The sequence below is a fragment of the Rattus norvegicus genome, chromosome 1, assembly GCF_021556685.1.
Source record: "Rattus norvegicus strain SHRSP/BbbUtx chromosome 1, alternate assembly SHRSP_T2T, whole genome shotgun sequence".
In the NCBI taxonomy this organism is placed as follows: Eukaryota; Metazoa; Chordata; class Mammalia; order Rodentia; family Muridae; genus Rattus; species Rattus norvegicus.
In genome coordinates, this window is record NC_141534.1 from 146,019,809 (window position 1) to 146,046,090 (window position 26,282).

The following is a 26,282-nucleotide window of genomic DNA, read 5'->3' on the forward strand; positions in this document are numbered from 1 at the left end:
CCTGCAGCCTCCATTCCAAGGGCACCTCGCCTCTTGAACCCCTGGCGGATCCGGCCCCTATATCCTTCGCAGATACTCTTCCCGGCTCACTGCACCGCTCCATCTACACTGCTCCTCTCAGACCCCCAAATCCGTCCCTTGAGCCCCTCTCACACCTCATCCTGCACCCCACCACCTGCACCCTATTTTCCCTTTCCAGACTCCGCCTCTGTACCTCACCACCTGCGCCCCACCCACACCCCGCCCCTGCACCCCGCCCTGGCCCTGCAGGGACCCGCTGGGCGGAACCGCGCGGCCGTGGGGGAGGGGCCGGGCTGATCAGCTGGAATCAAAGCCGCCGCCCCCTCCCCCGCCACCCTGTCCCCCTGCCGAGCCGCCGCGCACCTCCTCCTTTGTCACAATGTTTTTCAATCCGGTGAAGCAAACTGTCCAATTAGAGCCGGGGCCTCCGGCTTCCATCTTTGCCGACGTTTAATTAACATGCTCCTCTTGGCAGCTGCTGACAAGTTCCAGAAACAGGTTGTAAAGGGTTTTTGTCTTTACCCAGCATGGAAAATAAGGGGTGTTACATCGCGGAACATGAATAGGTGGCACTTCAGCTTCCTCCTTCTCTCCTCCCCCTCTCCCTGCTCTGCAAAGAGGAACGAAGCCCTGAGTGTGCGTGCGTGCCCGTGTATGTGTGTGTGTGTGAATGGCCAGGGAGGCGGGGAGAGCGGAGGCAGGAGGCAGGAGAGACCATTCCCTTCCTCTCTTTACCCCTTCCTTCCCACGAACCTTGCTCCATAAAAGATCTTGGTTTCCTTGTTCTCTAACCTGAACACTTTTCCCTGCCTTCAGCTAGCTAAAGGCAAACTCCTTATCCCGATTCCTGTCCGCTAGTTTACCTGTACTATCCCTTTGTTCTGCTTCTGGTAACTCCTAGTTATCTTTCAGAACCCCACCAGGTCACCACCTAGTCACACGCTGCCTCTCCAAACAGCCCTGTCATAGTTTACCTGTCCATCCCACACCTGGAAATTTAAGGACCTAACCGTTCCCCATGGTACAGTAGGAATGGGACTGGACTGGCAGAGGAAGGGGAGGATTAGTGAAAGTCAACTGGGAGGGGAACGCTCCCTCCTTCCTCCCAGCCTGCTGGAATGTACTCAGAGCAAGCTAGTACACGGGTGGCTTTCTCACCAGTGTGGACCCTATGGAAAGAGCGGTGCTTGGGGGCGGGAGGGGGGGATGCAGTCTAGGGCTGAGCTCCTGGGCCTCCCTGGTTGGATGGACTTTCTTGTAGAGAGAGTGACCCTTTGGGCAAGGGTCAGGGCTAGGCAGGAGGCCGAGTCCTCTGAGTCTGTCTATATCTCACCGGGGTTGTACCAGAACATTCACTCCCAGTCTACAAAGAGCATCGACAACACAAAATAGAGTGATCTTGGGAACATGGGAAGTATTGTTGGGGAACAGGCAGAGGCTGGAAGAGTCCAAAGAGGGGTAACCCAGGGGACCAAGCCCTCCCGCTCCACACCCCCATCCCACCCCCAACCTCAGCCTCTCTTCATGGTGCTTTTCACAGGATATGAGCATCATGACCCCAGGCAGGGGCAGACCTTCTACAGCTGACCCTGGCTTGGAGCTCACTTTGTCAGGAATCTCCTCCATTCTCAGGCGAGCCCCCTGGGATGAAGGAGCTGAGGGAGGTGCTAGAGTCAGGCCAGTGGGCCTTTCAGCTGCCCTGCTCCAGAGTTCCCAGCGAAGTCAGCCCCAGCTCGTTCCAGAGCATGGTGACAATCTGTGGAGCCTGTAGGGAGAGAGGGAGGGCGGCTGCAGAGTCCCTACCACGGTGCTGCGCAGCCTCCCAACACCTTTTCTGGATGAGGTGAGCACCAGCATCAATGGCCACAGTCTGGCTTTGGTCCTCCCTAAAACCCCTCTCTCCTACCTTTCCCCCTAGACCCAGCTACTACAAGCTGTGGTCTCTGAGGGTGTCAAAAGCTTATATGATCAATGGCAATGACCTTGAAAGGCCCCCTTCCCCTCACTTGGTAGCCATGTGGCTTGAAGATGCTGTCCCTTAGTGTCTTCATCTTTTAAAAAGAAAGAAGGGGGGCTGGGATGTAGTTTGGTTGGTAGAATGCTTGCCTAGCATGCATGCAGAGGCCTGAATTGGAAGACCAGCATTTTATAAACTGGGTTTAGTGGTACACACCTTCCAGCACTTGGGAGGTAAGACAGGATGATTAGTAGTTCAAGGGCATCCTCAGCTACTTAGTGAATTCAAACCCAGTCTGGGATATCTGAGGTCCTGTCTTTGAAGGGGGATGGGGATGGTCGTGGCGGTACCCATCTCTAATCCCAGCACTCGGCTTAGGCAGGGGGATACTTAGTCCCAGGCTAGCCCAGGATATGAACAAGAGGTAAACGACTACCTTGCTTCCTGGAGTTTCTCAAGGTTTGGATAGATATTACAGCACCCCATCAATATTTTGTGTGCTACAGAGGGGGAGGAGGAGGGAAGGTCTAGCCTGATCTAACCAAGTAAAGCCAGATTATAGATAAGGAGACTGAAGCTTGATCTCTAAGCCGAAGAGACTCTCCAAGTCAAGCAGCAGCACTCACAAAGCCAAGTGTGTCCCTGGGTCTCTTTCTATATATTCCTCCAGTCTAGCCTGCCCGGTCCACCTCAGCTCACACCATCATTTCTTCATGCTTGTTGTTTATTTCCTAGCTGTGGCATCTGGCTTTGAGACCTGGGCCTCTGTTAAGAGAAGCAGATCACCATCCCCACAGGCCAGGCTTACCTGCTTCTCACCTGCCCTGGGAGTTCAGTGTACCAAGGATGATGAAGTTACTGTTGCTAAGGATGCTGGAGGTGTCGGAGGGACTGGAGGAACTATGGATGCTGAAGGGGTTGAAAGTACCAAAGGTATTGCGGGTACCAGAGAGGTAGAATGTTTGTGAGCGAGGTCCTCAGGAATGTAGACAGTGTTCACCTCTTCAGGAACCTGTGGGGAGAGAGAGAGAGAGAGAGAGAGAGAGAGAGAGAGAGAGAGAGAGAGAGAGAGAGCGCTACTTCCAGGGTCCAGGATGTCTAGTGGAATACTGGATTAGTGTTGGGGCGAGCCAAAGGTTGCAAATACTGTGTGGCGAGTGCCACCTTGTGGGCATCTTGGAGACCGCATGGTGTGAACTTTTCTCATAGCTTGCCCTTCACCCTTGGTGCTGTCATGATTGACACTGCCCGGGATGCTGGGGCACAGCAAGAACCAAACAGGGTTCTTGCCGTAAGAACAGCAGCTGGATAAGCACAGGATGACACAAGAGTTCAGATTGCATTCTGGACTCAGATAAGCAGTTTGAAGGTTCAGGGAGGAGGCGCCCATGTTTGAAAGATGAGCAGTATGGCACGTCAGAACTTCAGCCACATCCAAAAATACAACAAGGGAATGCGAAGACTGGAAATGGATCTGGGAGGTGAAGCATGTGGGAGGCAGCTCAGCCCACCTCACAGCTGTTGAACCTCCTTTCTCTGAGAAGCCCTCTCACAACCCAGGGGTGAAGGGACGGCTTTCACGTCCAGCAATTTAGATATCCCCCCTAATGTAGTACTGCTGAGGTGTGTAACTGGGAGAAGGTATGGACTTGGCACTGATTACAAAGGTCAGAACGAATCAGGATGGGCTGGAAGGATGTCAGTAGTCAAAGGTTGCTTGCCATATAGTCATGAGGAATTAGAGTTCAGCCCCAGCACCATGTAAGAAGCCAGGTGTCTGCCACAGGCCAGTGACCCCGGCTCCAAGAGGAGCAGAGACAGGAGGACCACTAGGCCTTGCTGGCCTGCAGCCTAGCCGCGAAACTTTGAGCTCCAGGTTCAGGGAGAGATCCTGCTTCAAAGGAATAGGCAGAGAGAGATAGAGGATAGATGGATGTACTCAGGTACATATATATCCATGTGGGCAAGCATGGATATACACTCAGACCCATACACATAAGAAGGTGGATGAGTATAGACAGGCAGGTAGTGATGATACATGATAGCTAGATGATAAATAGATGATAGATAGATAGAGAGATAGATAGATGCTTGATAGATGATAGATAAATAGATGATTGATAGATGATAGATAGATGATTGATAGATGATAGATAGATGATGGATAGATGATAGATAGATAGATAGATAGATAGATAGATAGATAGATAGATAATAGGTAGATAGGTAGATGATAGATAGATAGATTATAGATAGATAATAGATAGGTAGATAGATAGGTAGATGATAGATATATGATAGATAATAGATAGGTAGATGATAGACAGATGATAGATAGATAGATAGATAGATAGATAGATAGATAGATAGATAGATGGATAGATAGATGGTAGATAAGTAGATAGGTAGATAGAGGCAACTCTTATTCTTGGAGATTTTGGGTCTTAGTATTATGTCCACGTGTTTCTAATTGTAGTGTCTCAAATTATGTTTCTGCAGACTTTAAAGGTAAGATGAAAGCAGTCATGCTCAAGAAAGAAAAGTCTATTTGAAATGTAATAGTACGGGGTTGGGGATTTAGCTCAGTGGTAGAGAGAGCGCTTGCCTACCAAGCGCAAGGCCCTGGGTTCGGTCCCCAGCTCCGAAAAAAAGAAAAAAAAAAAAAAGAAATGTAATAGTACAGGGCACTCTGTATGCCAGATAGGAAGAGAGAAAGAAAAATAAAAGAATAATCAAATCCCAACTGTGGATGGAAAACCTACACAGAAAAAAGAACAAGAGGAAACAAAGTATTATTGGTGCTTCAAGGAGGGCGTGTGTGTATGTGTGTGAGTGTGTGTCTGTGTCTGTGAGTGTGTGTGTCTGTGTCTGTGAGTGTGTGTGTCTGTGTGTGAGAGTATGTGAGTGTGTGCTTTGTGTCCATGTGTGTGAGTGTGTATCTCTGTGTGTGAGTGTCTCTGTGTATGAGTGTGTGTCTGTGTCTGTGTGTCTGTCTGTGTGTGTGTGTCTGTATCTGTGAGTGTGTGTGTGTGTTCTGTGAGTGTGTGTGTGTATTGTGAGATTAAACCCTATGCTTTGTGACTTGTGCTCTACCACTGAACTACACTCTTCATTCCTGTAATTATATTTCTAGAAAGGTTTCTCTAATTCCAGAGTTTTTGTAATGAGCTTTTAGCAATTTTGTAATTTAAAATAAGCAGATTAGGGCCAGTGAGACGGCTTGGTGGGTAAAGGGCTGGTGACCTGAGTTTCATCCCCAGAACCTGTATGATGGAAGGAGAGAGCTGACTGCCACAAATCATCCTTTGATTTTCTATGTCTGTCTGTCTGTCTGTCTGTCTGTCTGTCTGTCTGTCTCCCCCCCCCTCTCTCTCATAATGAAAGCATCAGGTAAACACCTGCAATAGTGGATTATGGGAAAGAGATCCTGATACCACAGGAGACCTAAATTAGGCTTTTTTTTTTAAATGAGTTCTAGGCCAACAGATGGTCCAGTGGGTAAAGTCATTTGCTGTCAATTCCTGGTACCTACATGGTGGGAGAGAACTGACTTCTACAGATCCCTTTTGACTTCCACATATGTGCTGTGGCATGTGTGTGCCCACATACACACACTTGTGTGCACACATGATGAAACAGTGAGAAAGAGAAAAGTGAATGAGTGAGACACACAGACACAGAGGGAGACAGACAGACAGACATATAGAAATACAGAGAAACTGCACATGAGAGAGTTCTGCTGTATTCTGGTATTTTATTTCCTAGAACACCTCTCAGGTTGGGTTTTGCACTGACTAAAAGTGATGGAATGTGGTGGAATTCTGCTGCTGAGGCAGAATTCTCTGGGAGCTTGTTCATCTGTAGGTTCCCAGCCCTTCTCAAGGAAGCCCCATTGGCAAGCATCAAGTGGCAATTTTTAAGGTAATCATTATGGAGTCTGGGGTTGGACACCACACTGATTCTCTCACAAAGATGAATCTCAGAATCACCTGAGAAGCTTTACAAAATATTCCCCCAGCCACGCCCTGCACCAGCAGACCCATGGAACCCAAGCTGCCGGGTGGAAGTTCTGAGAAGCTCTGGCACAGCGGTCCTCAGCCTTCCTAGTGCAGTGTGACCCTTTAATACTGTTCCTCATAACCGTGGTGACCCCCAGTCATAAAATTATTTTTGTTGCTACTTCATAAAGGTAATTTTGCTACTGCTATGAGTCATAATGTAACTATCTGATACGTAGGATATCTGATATGGGACTCCTGTCAAGGGGTCATTTGACCCCCCCAAGGACTTGTGACCCACACCCACAGGTTGAGAACCACTGCCCTAGAGGCTTCCCAGGTGACTCTCAGATGCCAGGAAGGGTAAAGAGCCACAGCCTATCAGAGAGGTTCTCAGACGGGGCCTCCATCAGAGCCACTCAGAAGGTTGTTAATACTTCTGGGTAGGACGACTTTTTTTTTTTTTTTCTGGATAGGGCTGCGTATATCATGCCAAACTCACTGTGTGTCTAAGAATGAACTTCTGATCCTCTTGCCTCAGCCTTCTCCCTAGGCTAGGATTACAAGGTGACACTCAGGCTGCTAGGGCGGGGATAGACTTTGGGAGTTCACTAGAATACAGCTGGTTGAGCCTCCAGAAACTCAAGCCCCAAGGCAGGCTGCTGCTGTGACTCCACTCCCAGACCGTGTAGAAAGAAAAGTGTTCAAAGCCCCGCTGGGGTCCAGCGGGGAAAGTGTCTTCGATTTACTGGAGACACCGTGCCCTACATGGATGTCATAGGTAAGGACCAGGTAGGAGTGTGCAGCTGCCGGTGTGCAGAGAGACAGGTCTCTAGAGCTTACCTCCCAGTAGATGGCGTCCTCGAAGCAGTTTTCATCCGAGGCTTGCCCCCAGAAGGGCAATTTCAAAATGAATCCTAAAGAGATGGGAGGGCACAGCAGTAAGAAAACACGTTTCGCTTACCCCAACTTTCCCCCTCAGCTGGACCCCCTCTTCCCAATCCCACCCTTAAAACATGCTCTTGGGTCCCCCAGTTAGTCTCCCACCAAGACCCACGCCTTTTCTGGTCTAGCCGCTCTCACTTACCCACAATGATGCCTCCCACCAGGGCCATGGCCAAGCTCAGGAGGAGGCCAAATATCTGGGACCTGCCCTGCATTCTCTTGGTCCAGTCCGCCTTGTAACCCCCGAAGCCAAAGGAATGGACTATCCTGGGGTACAGACAGGAAGCAAGTGAGGGCCCCATGGAGGCCATGATTATTGCAACCTAACAGATGTGCTCCTGAAATTCTAGGCCTTTCTGGCCAGATTGTTCCTTCCTGGCATCTTGTGGTGGGTCTGACGGTGGGGAGAAAGGTCTGGAGTGGAAAACGAAGAGGAGGAAGAAGGAATAGAGAAGGAAGGAGGGGGGTTGGGGATTTAGCTCAGTGGTAGAGCGCTTGCCTAGCAAGTGTAAGGCCCTGGGTTCGGTCCCCAGATGGGGGGGGGGGGAGGGAAGAGAAGGAAGGCGGGAAAACCACCCTCGCACTTCCACCACACTTACCCCGGCTCTCCATACACGTCAGGGGAGGAGTAGGCCGCTGTCACAGCACCCACAATGCCACCTATGATGCCAGGGATGCCGTGCAGGTTGTGAATGCCACACGTGTCCTGGATTCGAAGACGGGACTCCAGGAATGGCTAAGGGGAGCGGGGAGGATGGCACTGCTCAGGCTGTGGCTGTGACAGGGGCATGGGAAGGCCATCAAAAGACACAGGGCTCCCTAGGCCTCACCCCCTCCCACTGTGCCTCCCTATTATCAGGAACATAACCCTCCCCCCTTCCCCCTCCCCCCACACTATCCCCAGCACTAACCCCAGGGTCCTCACCGATAGGTAGGCAAATCCTAGGGTGGAGAGGATGCCACAGAAGAAACCCACGATGAGGGCGCCGTAAGGTGTGAGCATCATCTCCGCGGCTGTGCCCACACCCACCCCACCTGCAAGTGTGGCGTTCTGGATGTGCACCTGGACAGGGTAGGCAACGTATGCAAACTCTCAGTTCCATTCCAAGAGCATGGCCCATGCTCACACACTGTGCAAAGTTGGAAGCTGGGAACAACTCAGATTCAGCAAGACGGGTGCAGGCCGAGGTCCCAGGGGTTAGCCTTGGTCCCAGCTTTGCAAGTGAACCACCTACAACCTCCAGCAGGCCTGGACATGTTCTGTGTCCATGAGTCAGTGTGCTGCTGCATACCCATGGGCCCTAAAACCCATCTGCACACTCTCCTTTTCTCCATGTCTACCTGGGGGCCAACGGCATATCTGAGTGCACACTATGTCTACAGAAGGTATGTGTGGGCCTCATGTATGTCCAGCTGCTACCAATTTTCTTCGTCAGTTGTGGCAGGTGCTGTGCTGCTGGCTCCTCTAAGCGTGTGGGCTGGGAAAGCTTTATAAAGCCCAAGAAGGCCAGTGGTGTCAGGAGGATGAAGACCTGACAGAGGGGACAGGCAGCCACCCCCCCCACCCCTGCCGCCCACCGGCAACTCTGCTAGGTAGGTCTGATGTGACACTCAGCTGGCACTGGCTAGTAGCATTTCCACTGGGTGTAGGAAGGACAAGAACATTTGGCAGGGACGGCCCACTCTGAGCATCCAGGTTTGGGTGTGCCAGTCTAGAAGCTGCCTGTCACCGTGAGGTGTGAGAAGGGCATAGCGGTAGGAAGAATACCTCCCCTCAAAGGCTGCTGCTCACCATATCCAACTTGCCCTTCTTGTGTATGACACTGGACACTGCCACTGTGGTTAGCACACTAGCCGCCAAGGAGAGGTAGGTGTTGAGGGCTGCTCGGTGTTGGGTGTCTCCGTGGAAGGAACTGGCTGAGTTGAAGCTAGGCCAGTATATCCACAGGAAGAGGGTACCTGGGTCAGAAAATATGCACAGACCAGGGGCCAGGAGAGAGGTGTTAGGCCAGGCTCATACAACCCGGAAAAGTGGCACTGCCTTTCAGCTCCAGAGAACTCTACCTGCTCCTTACCTCTTGGCATTCCTCTCACTGGTGCTGCTCCTAGAAGCCCCGCCCCCTGGCCTAACTCACCTAGCTCCAGTTGGCCTCCCATACTACTTTACAAAGGCCCACTGTCTCCCCTCACCACTAGGGCTGGTTACATGGTCTCTATTCTTATAGTATCATGGTGGAGAGTCTCTCCCCTCTCAGTCTACGGGGTGATGGAAAGAAAGGCTGAGACTGAATGACTTCACATGTTCTCTAAAATGAAGGGGCATAAGGAGTTGGAATGCAAACCTTGACCCAGTACAGGGACCAAGTGGGCCAGTTCCTGGCGTCCACTCTGTCTGCTTTGGGGAAGTCTAGGGAACGTATAGGATGTATGACCACCAACTTCTTGCCACTCCATGAGGGAGAACATTGGACACCTAGGACTCTAGAAGTATCTACAGGCTCCTCCACTCTGCCCTTCCTCCCCAAGAACCAGCAGTCACCCACTGATTCTGTGGAGCTCAGGGGTGATCATGACAGACCTCACCCATCAGGGCGGGCCTTCGGTTTATAGTGGTCCTCGCCCATCATGACAGGTGCTCTTCTCTCACTCATGACAGCAATCTTTCAACTAGTCATAGCTGTCCTTACCCGTCATAGCAGTTCTGACCAGTCATAGCAGCTCCCACCTACGGGTGACAGCCCTCTCCAATGTGGGGACCCTCTACAGTGGCCCTCACCAACGTGCAACATCTCACCCATCATGGCTGCCCTCACCAACATGACAGCTCTTAGTTCTCACCAATCATGGCGAAAAGGTCCGAATGGTACACTGAACTCTGCCTCTGCTTGCTCTGCTCCAGGTTTTTTCGGTAGAGGATCCAGGTCACTGTGAGCCCAAAGTAGGCGCCAAATGTGTGGATGGTCATAGAGCCCCCTGCATCCTTTGCCTGGAGTGCAAGGGGCCTGTCAGGGCCAGGCACCCTTTCTCCCTCCTTCCTCATAATACTACTGCCCACAGGACACATAGGCACACATGTCCACACCACACACAGGCACACATGCTTTGCTCTGTCTGACTCTTCAGAACAGAGCCTAGCTCCCTGACCTATTCCCCACCACCAGTGTCATGTACCCTCCCTCCCCCCAACCCCTGTGTGTGTGTGTGTGTGTGTGTGTGTGTGTGTGTGTGTGTGTGTGTGTGTTTGCTTTGTCAATTTGACATAAGCTAGAGTCATCTGGGAAGAGGGACCTTCAGCTGAGAAAATACTTTCATCTAATTGATCTAATAGGCGACTCTGTAGGTCATTTTCTTGATGTGGGAGGGCCCAGCTCACTGGGAGTGGTGCTGACCTTGGGTAGGGATTCTGAGTTGCATAAGAAGCTAGCCATGAGAAGTAAGCCAGTAAGCAGAACTCCTCCATGGCCTCTACTTCAGCTCCTGCCTCCAGGACTTCCTTAGATAATGGCTTGTCAGGTGGAATTCCGTGTAAGCAAAACAAACATTTTCCTCCCCCTGCATTCCTTATAGGCACGGTGTTTCATCACAGCGACAGAACCCCTAACTAAGCTGCTTCCTTCCCACAGCAATCGATTGAGCAGAGAGAGGTAGGGATCCCTGTACCCAGGCCACTGGCCAGACAACAAAATGCCTTGGCCCCTCTCACTTGTCCTTCCCTTGGCTTGGTTAGCTCTCCTGGTGGGCTCCTGGCTTTAAGTGCCTGTCTATGGGAAGCCCCTCAACAATAAGGCTAATTGTGGCGCTCTCTGCTGGGTTGCCTAGTTCTGGAGATGCTCAGTGCCCTGTGTTTGGACTCCTCTCTGAATTGTAACCTGCTGTCTCAGCCCAGCATGCTCCCTTCTCCCTATAGCTCAGCCGAGAAGCAGACTCTGAAATCTGAGTATGTGTGATACATTGACCAGGTTCGAGGTCCGAAAGCTTCCAGGCATACATCCTACCCTTATCAACAAGGTTCCCAAGTGCTATGAAGAATACAGAAAAGCCATGTAAGAGCTACGTGAGGCAGCAATTTGAGAGCTAGGGCCAAGAAGGGACAATAGGGCCAGCAGGATCTCTCTGAGTGACATTCAAACGGAAACGTGGATCATGAAAATAAAGATGTCTACTCCAGGCTGAGAGGACAGTAAGGGTAAGGCCTTGACAGGATCATGTCCCATGCAATGGGAGACATAGGTACATGCAGTGGTGACAGAGCAGAGCCTGAGCTCTGAGGGAAGGGAAGGCTGGGGCCAGCATCTGCAGAGCCTTCGGCCAAGTGAGATTTTACTCTGAGTGAAATGAGAACTACTGGCCATCTTTAATCAAGGGCGCGGTCTTCTCTGCCTGGTGAAAAGCCTGCTCTGACTTCGGTGGAGACAGGCCTGGCTTCAAGGAGAACAGAGTCAAGTGTGGAGATGACTTAAAGAAAGTCTGTTCTGCCCAGACGCTGGGCAGATATGTTGGGTACACAATGATTTCCCTTGGGAGGCATCCTGATTCCTACGTTGTAGATGAAGAAGCCATGATGCAGGAAGCTTAATGACTTGTTAGGGTGTGCATAACCATACCTTTATCTCTCTGTCTCTCCCCCTCCCCCTCCTCCTGAGCTCTGCTCACCTCTATCAGGTTCAGGAGGATGAACTCATTCACTGTGAAGAGAGTCACTTGGAAGAAGGTCATAATGAGCAGTTGCATTGGGCTGATCTTGCCTAGAACTGCCCCAAAGGCCACACAGGTAGATGCCACACAGAAGTCGGCTTGGATGAGGCTGTAGACAGACAGACCAGGGAGGAGCTGCGGCTATAACCAGAAAGGACACGCCAAGCCTTTGGTCCTCTGTGGACAGTGGCTGGTGGCTTAACCCTCCTGAGCCTCGATTTCACTGTCTGTGCTAATGAGCTCACCATAGGTAGAGCCACTCATGCATAGTGCCCAGCACAGTGGCAGTGGGAGCCATGCTTCCCTTGACAGTCCTGTGCCTGGTGGGCAGATTGTGCTCAAGAAACCAAGTGGTCCAGCCAGTGTTGTTGAACAAACCCTGTACTGGGGGTGCAACCCTGCCCTCTGTCTTCTGCCTGCCCTTTCCCAGAATTTCCTCTTACTACCTTTGCTTGCCAAAAGCCTTTCAGTTCAACCAATGTGACCTTGGCTCTGGACCCTGAGTGCTCTGTCCACTCACCTGTCCCTACCACCATGCATGACCTTCTGGGGTTTGGCTACTTAGACGGTCCTTCCTGTCATTTTACCCACCAGAAAGGGTCAGTGTCCCCAGAAGAGACAGAAGGACCTTCTCACTGGAAGTACAAATCTATATTGGCACTGGGACAGAAGGAAGGGACAGAAGGAAGGCTCATAGAAAGGTCAAGAGCAAAGGAGGCAAACAGGTTCCTCTTGATTCTGAGCAGAACAGAGAGATCACAGAGAGGTGGACATCTGCTGCAGCCACACCAAACTTCCACCTGCAGGATAGCCTGCTTCTGTCCATCCCCTGCTTTGCCTGGATTACTGTCTCCAGCCAGCAGCAAGGCCAGCTAGCCTGCATTCTCAAGCAGACTTCCTGTGTGGGTCACCAGAAGGAACCTGTCAGTAGGGTGGGCATTAGGAAAGAGGGGCTGCTTCTTCAAGGCTGTCGAACGTAGAGGGATCCTCCTCATGTTCAGAGGTGCATGTTAAACACAGAATGGAAGTGAGTTGATTTAATTGAGGGCCAGTTTGTGGAATGAGGAAAGGACCTCCCCTGAGGATCTTTACAGAATGTCCCTCTGCTGTTAGCCTTGTTCATCACTGTGTCCACAGGGTCTGGCTGGAAGGGTGATGGGCTACTGAATGCTAGTCACATGCCCTCTTGAGCCATCCCCCCAAGTACAGAATGGGGGTGCTCTCATTGTCTGCATCTCACAGCTATGATGGGAAGGCTCAGGGAAGACCAGGGATAGAGAGAAAGCCTGGGCTTGTATGCATTAACACCCCAGAGACCCACTTTAGGGGTCTCGGGAAGGCCTGAGAGCCCACAGAGGAAAACTGTCCCAGAGTGGCAGAGACTGGGCAGATGTCAGATATAGATACTCATCCCTGGCTACACGGTGAGGTCTGGGGACATGTTCACCCCAGCCTTGGACTCCAGACATTGACTCCAAGCCAGTAGCTGGAATCTAATTTCACAAAGCCAATTTACTCAGATTCTATTTATCACCAGTTTGCTGAATAAGTAGTTCACCTCAAACTTGCTAACTCAGAGTCTCTAACCACTCCTTTAAAAAATTTTTTTTAATGGTATCCTTTTCCATGTGCCATAGCCATTCTACCACAGAGGTGAATCAGATATATAATGGGTGCATTTTTACTCTGGTGCCATTTGAACTTCAGGGAGATATGCAAGCCACAGGTTTTATTTGATGGTCTTGCCTGTTTCTTTTGTGTGTCATTAACTGGTTTGAGTGACTGCTGTTTTACACACGTTTTACTTTTCAAACACCTGACTGATAACACGTGGCTGGGACTCTACTTGTGACAGCAAATGTGGTGGTCTGAGTGAGAAATGCCCCCACCCCCACCCATTTACTTTAACAGCTGGCTCTCAGTCCTGTGGTGGTGTTAGGGGGTGTGGCCTAACGGAGGAAGAGAGTTCACTGGTGGAGAAAGATGGGGCAGGCTTTGAGTGTATTTAGTCTTCACCCTATTTGGATGCTTGCAGTTGATGCTGTGATCTCTGTTTCCTGACCCTGGTGCTAAGCTCGTCTGCTGTCGTGCCTCTCTGTCATGATGGGTTCCTAGAAACCAAATCTCAAATACACGCCTTCCTCCAATGGGTTGCTTTTGGTCATGGTGGGTTTTTTTAATATTTATTTTTTTTAATTTTTATTTATTTAATGTGCGAGTGCTCTGCTGCTTATACATCCACTTGCCTGAAGAGGGCATCGGATCCCATGACAGATGGTCGTGAGCCACCATGTGGTTTCTGGGAATTGAACTCAGGAAGAGCAGCCAGTGCTCTTAACCACTGAGCCATGTCACCAGCCCCCCCCCCCTTTTTTTAAAGATTTATTTATTTCATGTATGTGGTACATTGTCACTGTCTTCAGACACCAGAAGAGGGCATCGGATCCCATGACAGATGGTTGTGAGCCACCATGTGGTTGCTGGGAATTGAACTCAGGACCTCTGGAAGAGCAGTCAGTGCTCTTAACCACCGAGTCATCTCCAGCCCCCTGGTCATGGTGTTTTATCACAGCAACAGTAACTAATAACAGCAGAGCCCTTTGCAAGTCATTTCATAGCAATTTGCTCCTACCTCTGTGGACTTGAGCAGACTGAGGAATTTTCAGTGCCACTGATGGCTTTCTCAAACAAGGAGCTTTCCCCACCTTTAACCAAACTTCCCTTATATGTGCTTAATTGGAAGGCCATCTGAACTCACACAGGGAAGAGTCTGCCTTATCCTAAAACTTGGCTCCACCTGGGAGACTCCGTCCACTCTTTGGTGCCAAGCAGCATCACCAGCTGAGATTCCAGGGACCATAGTGTGATAGAATAGCTTTGCCTGTTGGTTGTTGACAAGCTGGTTTGGGGAGATTTATTTTCCACCTGTTATTGGTGTTGTGGTGGGTTGGGGAGGCTCAGAGGAGAGTGAGGGACCTGGTGGGAAGGGGCTGGTGACAGTCATCAAACTGGGAAGTTATAGCAGATGTTACTTAGAAGGCTGGGGGTGTGAGAAGAGGTTGGTGCCTCACCCTGGGACCTGAAGCCAGTCCAGAGGCTTCAACTGGGAACCGCTGCCACCACCACCACCACCACCACCACCACCACCACCACCACCACCACCACCACCACCATCACCACCTACACACACCAGTCTTCCAGCTTTTTTCAGTGCTCATTCTGCCCCAAAGAGGCAGAGCGCAAGGAGACAAGGGCTCTATTTGGTTGAATTCTCCATTGCTGTGTCCTCCCAGCAAGGAGCCTTCTGATACTGATGACTGGCCCTGCCTCCTGAGTTCCTAAGGTCGTATTGTCTCAGAGCTGTGAAGAAGGGATTGGGCCCTTCCTCTTCTGTAGAAAAGATTATCCTGGGAGAGAGATTCTCCCACAGTACCTCGATAATACTAAAACTTCCATCCTGGAGAGTTGTTGATGAGAAAAACAGCGTGCGTGGAGCATAAACAACTACAGGTGTCCATCACCAGAACAAGGTGTCCTAAAGGACAAGTCACCTTGTTTCAAACCCTCCGAGCCCATCCCTGTCTCCATCACTCCCCCTCTCCCCGCCCAATTCCTTTCCTTTCTCTCCCATCCCTTTCTCTCACTGCACCACCACTACCATGCCACTAGGCCACGCTTTCTGAGCCTTACTCAGTTTTTCTTGCCCACCCAACCATAGAGCGGTCTCTATTACCACAGGCCCCGCCCCAGCCTGAGCCACGCCCACCCTGGGCTCGCCTCATCAGGTTGGTCCCGCTCGCAGCTCCTGAGCTGCGCCCAGTCCTGCACCGCCCCCTCCAGGGACCGCCCCACCACTACCAGACCCCGCCCTGGGCCCCCGCCAGTCCAACCCGCCCTCCCCTTGATTGCTCCCAGGGCTCACTTCTCGACGCTCAGGAGAATGTGGCCTTCTTCAAAGAAATGGAACCATCCCTGCATGAGCAGCGCCCACTGGATGCCGAAAGCTGCCAGCAGGAAGTTGAAGCCTACAGCGCTGAACCCATAGCGCTGCAGGAAGGTCATGAGGAAGCCGAAGCCCACGAAGACCATGGCGTGTACATCCTCGAAGCCTGCCGGGAGAGTGCAGTTGAAGATGTCTCTGCTTCAGAGAAGGTCCATTACAGCGCAGCCCAGGGCGGCTCCTATGTTTCTAGGTGACAGAACCTGGAGTCCTGACTCCCTGCTTCCCTCTTTCCTACAACCAGACTATAGCTGGGTGGCAGTAACAAAAAAACGGCCACGACCTCCATCTGGGGAGGGGGACCTTGAGGTGGGTCTCCAGATTAGACTACGGGGTTGTAGAATCAAGATGCCTGAGAATACCCTTGGGAGATGACAGTTTTCTTGTACCACCCTTCATCCAGATGGCACTGCTGGTGCACATGGATGGACAATGTAGTCTTGCCTTCTCCACAGTAACCTTTTCCACGGAGGAGAAGAATCAATGCTTATCTGAGTAAGCGTGGCCTTGACAAGTCAATCGTGGTTGCCCACATAGCTACTCATGTCCACCCATACTCCCACCTCCACCAAATCCACTTCGTCCAACTAGGCAGTGGGAAAAACTGGAACATCAGTGTTTCATCTTCTGGATGGATGGCTGATACCAAACAGAGTTGGGCCTCAACACCTTGTCTAACACCACCTCACAGATGTTGCAGAGGTTAAATACAGATGTGTATGTGTGCCCACAACAGGAGATCCTACTGGATAGCTGTTTTGTATTTATTATTATTAAAGCATTGATTATATTTCCAAGTCTGACTAGACTTCTAACTCATAGTGACCCTGGTGAGTCGCCTCCCTCTGTGAGCTCAGGTTTCTAATAAAAACTAAGGGGCTAGGGTAGAAGATTTGGGATGGGCTCTCCCAGCACTAACATTGCTTGCTCTTAGAGCCCAAGAAGAACAAGAGAAGGCAAAGAGCTTTGACAAGTGAAAACTTGAGTATCCTGGCACACGCCTTTAATCCCATCACTCAGGAGGCAGAGGCACATAGATCTCTGTCGGTTCGGGGCCAGCTGGGTCTACAGTGTGAGTTCCAGAACAGCCAGAGCTACATAGTGAGACCCTGTCTTTTTTATAAATAAATAAATAAATAAATAAATAAATAAATAAATAAAGGGGGCACGCCCTGGAGAGGTGGCTCAGTGGTTAAGAGCACTGACTGCTTTTCCAGAGGTCCTGAGTTCAATTCCCAACAACACATGGTGACTCGCAACCATCTGTAATGGGATCTGATGCCCTCTTCTGGTGTGTCTGAAGACTGTGACAGTGTACTTATATATAATAAATAAATAAGATAAATATAAAAACAAAAAACAAACGAACAGAAAAAAAAAAAAACCCAGACAAGTGAAACCTGATAGAACTAGCTATAAGACACAAAGGAACTGTGGACGGCATGGGACACAGAGAAACAGACGGCAGGGCTCCCACTGGCCTCATCTGGGCAATTTAAGCAGCAAAATAATGGTTTCTCATAATAAGGTACAATCATTTAGATACAGGGATTCACGGGTCCACACTGGCAATAAATATGTAAACATGACAGAGAGCAAAGAGGACTCTTGCCCGCAGTAGCTCGCTGAGGGTCCTGCCTATGATCTGATAGGATCAGAAAAGCCATCGCCTTCTCACAGGCTCAGTGAGCGATGCTAAACACGGAGGGAAATTCCAATGAGAGCAGGGCCTTTTGCATCATTTTTAAAGATCCTGCCAATGAATGACTCATTGGCCTCAAGGGAGGAACAAACAACTGTAATTGCACAGAGGAAAAATTAGGTTACATATTGACTGGGGGAATAAAAATTAACATGGCCTTCTATGGCAGAAGGGCAGTGTGTGCCTCCAGATGGGACAGCCTATAAAGGATGTATCACCTAATATCCCCCATAGGGTGCTCTCCCTGAGATGGCAGGGCCAAAGTTAATAATGAAAGAATTGGAGACAAAACCAGGAGCCTGTTGTTAAAGGGGTTGAGACTGAGGCAGGGCTCAGTGGCACTTGCCTGCTAGCCCAGCACTTGAGAGACTGGGACAGGAGCATTGCAGATCTGAGGCCAGCTTGTGCTGCATGAGACCTTGTCTCAAAAGCAAAACAGAGCAATAGTGCTTAAGCTGTACTCTTGAAAATTGTTGAAGAAAAGTTTTTTGTTTGTTTGTTTGTTTGTTTTTTAATGTTCCAGATCAAAAGCCATGCCAATTGGATAAACCTGCCTCTGCACTGGGTTTGGAGGAGAGTATACAGGGAAGAGCCAAAAGGTTATTGTGTCAGCTGAGAGAATTGGGTGCATTACGGTACCTCACCCATATGCACGTACGAAGTTGAATACTGATGTTATGGAAGCGAGTACTCCCCTTCTTAGGAAATATGCTGGAGTGTCCAAGGGAGGCAGGCGATGAGGGATGTAACTGACCCTCCAAGTGATTCATGGGGTAAAATGTGTGCGTGTGTGTATGTGTGTATGGGTGTATGGGTGTGTGCGTGTGTGTGTGCGCGCGTGTGTGTGTGCGCACGTGTGTGTGTGCATGTGTGTATGCGTGTGTGTGTGTGTGTGTGTGTGTGTGCGTATGTGTGTAACTGGAGACAGAAAGAACAATGCCTGCACCGAGTTAACGTGGACACAGCCTACCGTTGTCTCTCTGTGTTCTTTCTATTTTTGAGCAGCTTTTGTAAATTTGAAATTATTGCCAAAGAAAAAATTAAAAAAGAGAAAGACCAGGCAGCTATGGGCAGCCACAAGGCCACCCCACTTCTTTACATTGTCTGTGTTTCCACCCTCCCTTCTATGTGCCTGTTGCACTCACCCCCCCCTTTCCTTCTCAGTCCCCCTCCAGGGGCATTGCTATGGTGGTGCTCCCTTTATCTAAAGGTCTCCCTGCAAATCTCAGCCTCCCCTCCCCCCACGGAGAAGCCTGCTGACCACATACCTTTTTTTTTTTTTTGAACAAGGTCTCAGTGGTAGCTCTGGCTGTCATGGAACTCAACACAGAGATCTACCTGCTTCTGCCTCCCGAGGGCTGACCCAGCTGTGAGCACCCTCCTACTTTAAGGCCAGGTGTCCCCTCATGGTCCCTCATGTCCTTCCCAGTTCCGTTACAACTCGAAGTTGTATGCTTACTTGTTTGTCTAACCCACTAGACTATACAGCTCTAGGAACATGGACCATGTGGGCACCAGGGTATTCTTAGCACCTAGGAGAGTGCCAAGGTGGGGCCTCCATGATATTTGCAAGAGTACAGCATAACAGGGCTGTGGTGGCACATGTAGTCCCAGCACATGCATGAGGCAGAGGCAGGCGGATCTCGGAGTTTGAGGCTAGCCTGGTCTACAGCGTGAGTTTCAGGACAGCAGGGTTACACATAGAAACCCTGTCTTGAAGCATCCCCATTTCCTCCCCCACCAAATAAACCTTTGGTGATACGTGCCTTTGATCCCAGCACATGGGAGGCAGAGGCAGGGGGATCTCTTGAGATTGAGGCTGGCCTGGTCTACAAAGTTCCAGAACATCCAGTACGACCTGGAGAAAACCTATCTCAATACCCCGCCCCCAAAAAAGAGCGCAGCTCACTGGCTGCTCTTCCAGGGGTCTGCACCCTGGGCCTCTGCAGACATCATGCATGCCACTGACACATAACTATATGAGTCAACCTGCCTCACTCCCACACATGCAAATTACATTGTGTTTGTGTTAAAAAAACAAAACAAAACAGTATAATCCTCACTACTTTTATCTTGTAGTTAGCTGGGCACAGTCAAAGAGCATCAGGGCAATTTTACAGTGCGGCAGGCCTGAGGTCCCTCTCTTTCTAACACTCACACACAGGGCTGGCAGGCCCTAGAGCCCCGCAGTCTGACGAGGGAATGGTGAACAGCATCTTTGCTGCATCAACCTTGACCTCTCCTTTCTGTCCTAATCTCTCTCTCTCTCTCCCCCCTACCACCGTATCCCAGGCTTCCCTAAGGCCCAAGCCTTGGCCACACAGGCCTCTGGGCCAGCAGGAGCTGAACAGAAATAACAGGCCTCCCAGCCTATCAAAGGGTCGGAGCACAAATGGATTCAGGAAAGCTGACAGGATGGTGCTCTGCATCTGCTTCAAGGTTTCGGGCTTATTCTTCTGCTGAGTTCAGCAGGGCAAACACCCTGGCTGGGGTTTCTAAATGTATGGATGGGTAGTCCATGCTTTACCATGGGCCACGCCTTCTCAAGTTGCCAGCTGTTGTGGAGAAAATGGAGGGAATGTACATGATGTGCCCCAAGATCTTGTGGCTATTCTGGGAAGAATGGATGAATGACAGACTAGAAGAGTTCTGTGAAGGAGAGGCAGCATGGTCAGATGACAGTCTCTTCCAAGCAGGGCGGAGAGCTTGGTGGCATGCAGACAGGGCCAGTGACAAACCTAGAGCAGAGGGACTGGAGAGGCAAGCTGTGGAAGGTTACATGCTGGGCGAGCCTAAGACAACCAACCAACCACAGAGGAGGCGGGCCGCCCTCAAGCCAGAGTGTGCAAATGAAGAGAGAAACTGACCAAGTATGAGTGTGCCTTGGAGCAAGGGGAACTCCAGGAGAAAATGTCCTGTCAGCACCCAGGCCTTTCAAGAAGGGGATCCAGATCCCAATGTCACAGAGGAGCCATGCAGACAAGGAGGAGGAGAAGGGCACCAGGGCACACTACACACCCTGAGGCTGCCTTTAGTCTCCCTGTGTCCCAGGCATGAGGAATCCTGGCTTTTTCTGTCCTTCTGCCCCATCTGCCCCCTCTCACCTTGAGTGACCTGGCCTCCTCTGTGCTTCTCTAGAGATTTAGTAACTTCCCTTCCATGGGCACATTCCCTTCCTCTTCCTCTTCCAAGTTGGTCCTGAGTTAGCAGTGAAACCAGCCATTCATCAAATCTGTTTCTTAAGGTTCAGTGCTAGCTGAAGGTTCAGGTGGTAACTATGTGGAAATTTGGTCTGTGTGGCGTCTCCAAAGGCATGTCCTCTCAGCTCTACAGAGGGCTAGCCCAGGAGGTTCTGTGGGCGCTTTTTTTTTTTTCCTTTTCTTTTTTTTCCGGAACTGGGGACCGAACCCAGGGCCTTGCGCTTCCTAGGCAAGCGCTCTACCACTGAGCTAAATCCCCAAACCCCTGTGGGCGCTTTTAATGAGGGAACCCCATCAAAGTCCAGGCACAGGCTGTTGCTCATATATGGGCAGGTCTTTTTCTTTTTCTCTGTCAAGAGTGGTCAGGTGCAGGTGACTTGCTACAGGTAAGTGTCAATTGGCCCTCTGCCCTTCTTCCCAGTTTGGGGCGACTTTTCCCCAAGGTCTAATAAGGCATCTCTGCACACTGTTGGCTAACCATGTTAAAATCCACCAGAGGGCGCTACTACATAGCTGTTTCCATTCTCCTCCCAGACACTTCTGCTCCTCTGTAACTCCTCAGATGAGAACCCCAGTACTCCCCACCCCCATCCCTCCGTCCTTTCTGTGTGGTGCCCCCTTCCCCAGGCAGAAGGTGTTCAACCAAAATTCATAGTAAAGTTTCCCATTCGGGTGATTCGCTGAAGCCCCTATCCCCACCTATCAGCAGTGGTGCCCGGAAGGACTAGACCTCTCTTCCTTTCCAGTGCCTTGAGGGCAGCAGCCAAGCCTCTCTTGTTTTGTAGGATGATGATGACAATGACAATAACAATGAAGGTGGTGATTGTGTGTAAGTGCCGAGGTCAGGACAGCATTTGGAAGTTGGTTCTCTCTTTCTGCCGTGGGTTACGGGAATCAAACTCAAGTTCTTGGGCCTGTGCCCCAAATGCTTTTATTTATTGAGCCATCCCACCTACCCCTTGCTTGCTTTCTTAGACATCCGTTGGCAGCTGTCTACTTCTCCCTCCATCAGCACTGCAAAGTGTCTTGATGGGGCAACAGTGCCACAGTCAACTCCAGAAAGCAGAAGACTGTGCGGTAGGAGGGAGGGTTTGGCGTCATCCCTGCCAGCTGTGCTAGGGACAGCGACCTGTGCCACAGCACTGGGGCCCCTAATCCACACTTTCTTCCACTGTAAAATGAAAGGGAGACATTTCCTGCCGGACAGCAGGCAGGCAGAACGCAGCAGCTAAGCACAAAGGAGCATAAACCAATGGTTCTAACTAGTCCCAGGGACGTGCTTCTCGGCCACATCTCTAGCCAGAGGCTGGGCCTCCATGTAAACACCACAGTGCATTGTCTCCCTTCTTGGAGCCCCATGACAGTATTTATTAAGAAGCCACATCCTAAAAAAAAACGTTGAATCCTCTTAGACACTCTATACAGCATAGCCCCACTCTACAGAGGGGCAGACTGAGGCTATGGGTTAGGGCATTGAATGATAGATCTGACCCAGATATTTCACCGCAAGGCTCACTACCAAGCTGTTCTTGCCACTTGTTCTGGTTAAACCTATCCCGATAGGATGGAGCTGAGTCTGAGGTACGAGCCCCAGAGGACCAGGTCACGCTGGAGGCTCGGGCCTCAGGAAACAGACCCTTAGTTGTTTGAAATATGAGCATTCTCTGCTCCAGACCCTCTCCTAAAGCATGTCTGTACCCTCTCTTGGTGTCCCCGGGTAGCTTCTAGTGTCAGGACTTGGTGGCCCTCCTTGGGCGAGCTTCTGCAGCCAGAGCCCCTGGTTGCTGAGGCTGCTACCCCAGCTAGAAGGAGGCTTTGCACCCAGCAGCTGCTCTGGCAGTGCAGTTCTCCAAGGGCATCAGGGCACGTCCCGAGCTAGCTCTGTGTCTGTTGTCTATGAGGGGCTGTGGTCAGGGATGCTGATTTTAGGCCCTCTTCAGTCCTTGTGCTGGCCTGCTCTGGACACCAGCGATGCCCAGCAGGCTCCACTAGTCCCTTCGATAGGAATGAGGCCCCACAATTCAACCTGCATAGGTGCTCAAGGCTGCAAGCCAAGAACTGGAAGTACCACAGGGGCCTGCCCTGTCCCCCACCCTTGGGAATTAACTGATTGTGCAGAAACCAGGGCCTGGAGACCCATCTCACCGGGAAGCTTCATGCTCTTTGCTTAGCTCCTAACTACAGACACCATGATCAAGGGAACTCAAAGAGTAGTACTGGAGAGAGGTGAAGGATGATGGGTAGTGGGGTCAGGGAGTCACCCGGGAGGATGGGCTCAGACCCCAGAATGGCTTCCTGGGCTCCTGTTTCCTATTGAGTGACCTGTGTGAGACACGTCTGGTGCATGGGTTTAGTTTTCTCATCTGTGAAATGGGCATGGGGAATAGCAATGCCTCCCCTTAGGAATGGTAGTGATGATCAAGGAGAGACCCATGCTTGGCTGGAGGCACTCTGGCACCACAGTACTTCCTGTCCTTGCCAAGGAACGCTGAGGCCCGAGGTTACCTCCCACTCCTTGCTTCCATGCAAACGCTGCCCCAGATCTCTTGGAGTTAGTGACAAGGGCAACTGGAAGGCATCCTTGTTAGTTAGGGCTCTCAGAGAAGAGAGCATGCTTTTCCTTCTCTCCTAGAACCCTTCTCTTAGGCCGTTCTGAGCCTCTGACCCCACTTCCCAGGCTTCCCTTTCAGAGATCCCTTGGCTGCCCCGCTCCCTCTACAGCAACCAGTGCTTCCCACTGTCAGAGACTGCCTGCCTGTTCAGAGCACCAGCATCAGCACTCCTGGCCAGAGTGATCGGAAACCCTAACTCACTGGGACAGCCAGGTTTTATGCCTTGGTCCTGACTCATTGCTGCCAGCATCTCTTGGTCATGTCGATAACTGCTAATGATCGAAGGGAAAGAAGACAGGTGGCTGAGGGTGGAGGGACAGGATAGGACTTGGAGAAGGCTATGTCCCTTCCTGAGGGACGTGAGGGTCTGTAGCTTTCCATTGTGGGGTCTTGATGACGATCTACCAGGACAAGAGAAAAGAGCTGCAAACACTCACAGAAGCCTTGCCCTCTCCTGCAGGGCTGGCTCTGGTGCCCAGATGTGAGCAAAACAGCTGGAGACGTCAGGGACGAATCTAAGCTTGCCTGCTTCCCCGTTTGCTTGCCAATCCCTCACCCAGAAGAGGAAAGTTTGGCAGCATGAAGAGTGGGTTTTCGGTGTGGATTCTGAAGCTACAGACCTTGTTTGAAGCATACAGCCCTGAATCGGGCCCCTTTATCTCCAGAAGAAGAGAATGCCCTGCATACAAGCTACTGGGGGAGCAAAGGTTGACATAGGCAGCTGTCGGAAAGAAAACCTTCAGGGTTCCCTCAAAGCCATTGGCCCATCACCACATGAGCACCAATGACTAGAGGAATTGTCATTGGCTGCTAGCAGATAGAGCAGAAACTCAGAAAGCACAAGGACATTGGCAGAGTCCTGGGCTGGGAGTCCAAGGTTAGACTACCTCGAGTGACCTTGGGCTACTTGTAAGCTCTCAGAGATGCCCAGTCTTAAGGTGCCTGTATTTAGTGCTCTTGTGATTGACTGCTATGTTATAAAGTGAGTATTACTCCCTGCACCGTGTCTCACACCCCTCCTGTGGGGTGGATCCCACCATCACTCCGTAGAGAAAGAATTTAGGGTCCATTTTGGTTGATATCAGCCTGAAACTACACACCCCAAAACAGCAAAGCTACGATAGAAAAGAGGTTTGCCATTTCAGTGTCATAATCTTCGTTTCCTTTTTAAAACATGTCTAAGTGTTTGCCTGAATGTGTGACAGTGCACCACATGTGTGTGCCTGGTGCCCAGGGTGGGTAGAAGAGGTCATCAGATTCCCTGGAGCTGGATTTATAGATAGTTGTGAGCAACCACGTAAGTGCTTGGAATCAAGCCCTGGTCTTCTGGAAAAGTAGCCAGTGCTCCTAACTGTTGAGCCATCTCTCCAACCCCTACAGCCACATTCTTAGTCAAAGCACCATGGATGCAGAAAATCCCAGGGAAAGGGAGCGTTGTCCAAATCCTGGGACCTTGTGGCCCAATACCACCTCTGTATGGGACCTATGGTCTCACATACCAGTCACCAGGGACACCAGTCACACACTAGGGACACAAGAGGCATCTGATGGCTGGGAGAGAGAGAGATCAAAGTTTCAAAACAAAACAAACTCAACTAACCAAACAATAACAAAGACAGCCCATTTGTTTCAGATGAATGCCTCTGCCAGACTTTCAAAGTGTGAGCACCTCTGACCACTTCTCCAGTGACTGGCTGAGGCAGGTGATCCCCGGTGCAGACCCTACCCTGGGACCAGAGACAGACCTAACGAGGAGCCCAGTCAGGGAACCGCCCAACTAGCTAAGGACCATCTGGAGACTCTTCAGGAGAGCCTGCTGGTCATAGGACTTACTCGGATAGCGATAGTAAAATTCGTTCTCCACATCGCTGGAGATGTTCTTGCGCTTCTTCTCCAACCACCAGTGAGCATCAGCCTGGATGTCGTAGCGCACGAACACGCCGAAGAGAACCACCATGGTCACCTGCAGGATCAGGCAGGTGATGGGCAGCCGCCCCCGGAGGTTGGTGTTCCAGGCCATGCTCTGCACTGCCGGTCGCTCAGTACCCTGGGCTCCGAGGACAGGGCGACGCTTATAAGACTGGGACATTGGGCGGGGCGGACGCGCAACACTGACCCTGGTGCCGCCCACGCGCCCAGGGCGCTATCCAACCGGCAAGAGTCCCGCGGGGCCGCCCCGAGCCCAGCGCCCCTGGAAGGGAAGCGCCCGGTAATGGGAGCGGGGCAGAAGGAAGAGAGTAGAATGCCCCAATTTCTGCGCATCCCGTCGATACCTGGCCTTTTCCGCTCTGTTCCGGAGCATTGAGCGAGAGGACGATCTTCACTGCCTATCCAGATCAGAACGAAGAATTCCCAGACTGGAATCACTACCCCCATCGCCACCACTCCCATCCTTTTTAAGACACTCACCCTCTATAATCTAGGCTGGTTTTGAACACTCGGCAATCCTGCCTCAGACTCCCAAAAGGTGAGATTACCGATTTGAACTATCATCCCTTAAGATCTTTTCCTTTTTCAGTTCACGAACTTTAAAGGAGATGCCTGGATGGAAATAGGAGACACTGTCTCAAACCAGAGAAGCTTGAGGGCAGTACAGAAAAACATAAGGAAGGAAAACCGTCAGTTCTCTGCCATCTATACGTATTTATTCTATCAAGCCTGCCAGAGAGGGCACAGGCGCAGGAAAGACCGTTACGTTCTGCCATATTATTCACATATAGCTTGTGTTACTCAGCATAAACAGACATCCCCCGACTCTTTACATCTTTATTTTATTTTTACATCTTTATTTTATTTATGTATTTTTGTTTTCCTTCCTTCCTTTATTTATTTATTTATTTATTTATTTATTTATTTATTTATTTCACAAGACAGTGGTATCCCGTGCTGGCATAGTGGAGTGTCCATAGTTCCCAACACACTGACCAGTGCTCAGCCACACGTGCTACCTATTGGCAAGTGGGGTTGTAAATCCAGTGCGGATGAAAGTAAATGGGAAGGAATTCATGGACACATGGAAAGACCTACATATCTCCGTGCTTGTGTCACTGATTCCAGCCACACAACAGTAGGGACTGGCTAGATCAAGCGTCATCTATCTTGCTTTTAAAAAGGATGTTGGACCTGGCAAGAAGACTGAACGGGTAAAGACG

The 26,282-nt window shown here is 50.7% G+C and overlaps 1 protein-coding gene across 1 annotated transcript; it reads right to left on the bottom strand.

Moving 5' to 3' along the window:
- Positions 1-1,420: 1,420 nt before the first annotated feature.
- Rhcg (Rh family, C glycoprotein) lies at positions 1,421-25,204 on the bottom strand. The gene is given in 11 exon segments (NM_183053.1): positions 1,421-1,786; positions 2,787-2,990; positions 6,820-6,893; positions 7,064-7,188; positions 7,521-7,657; positions 7,847-7,984; positions 8,714-8,880; positions 9,760-9,907; positions 11,575-11,725; positions 15,539-15,725; positions 24,964-25,204. Coding segments are annotated over 10 exon segments (1,494 nt in total). The 5' UTR covers positions 25,151-25,204; the 3' UTR covers positions 1,421-1,786; positions 2,787-2,810.
- Positions 25,205-26,282: the final 1,078 nt, after the last annotated feature.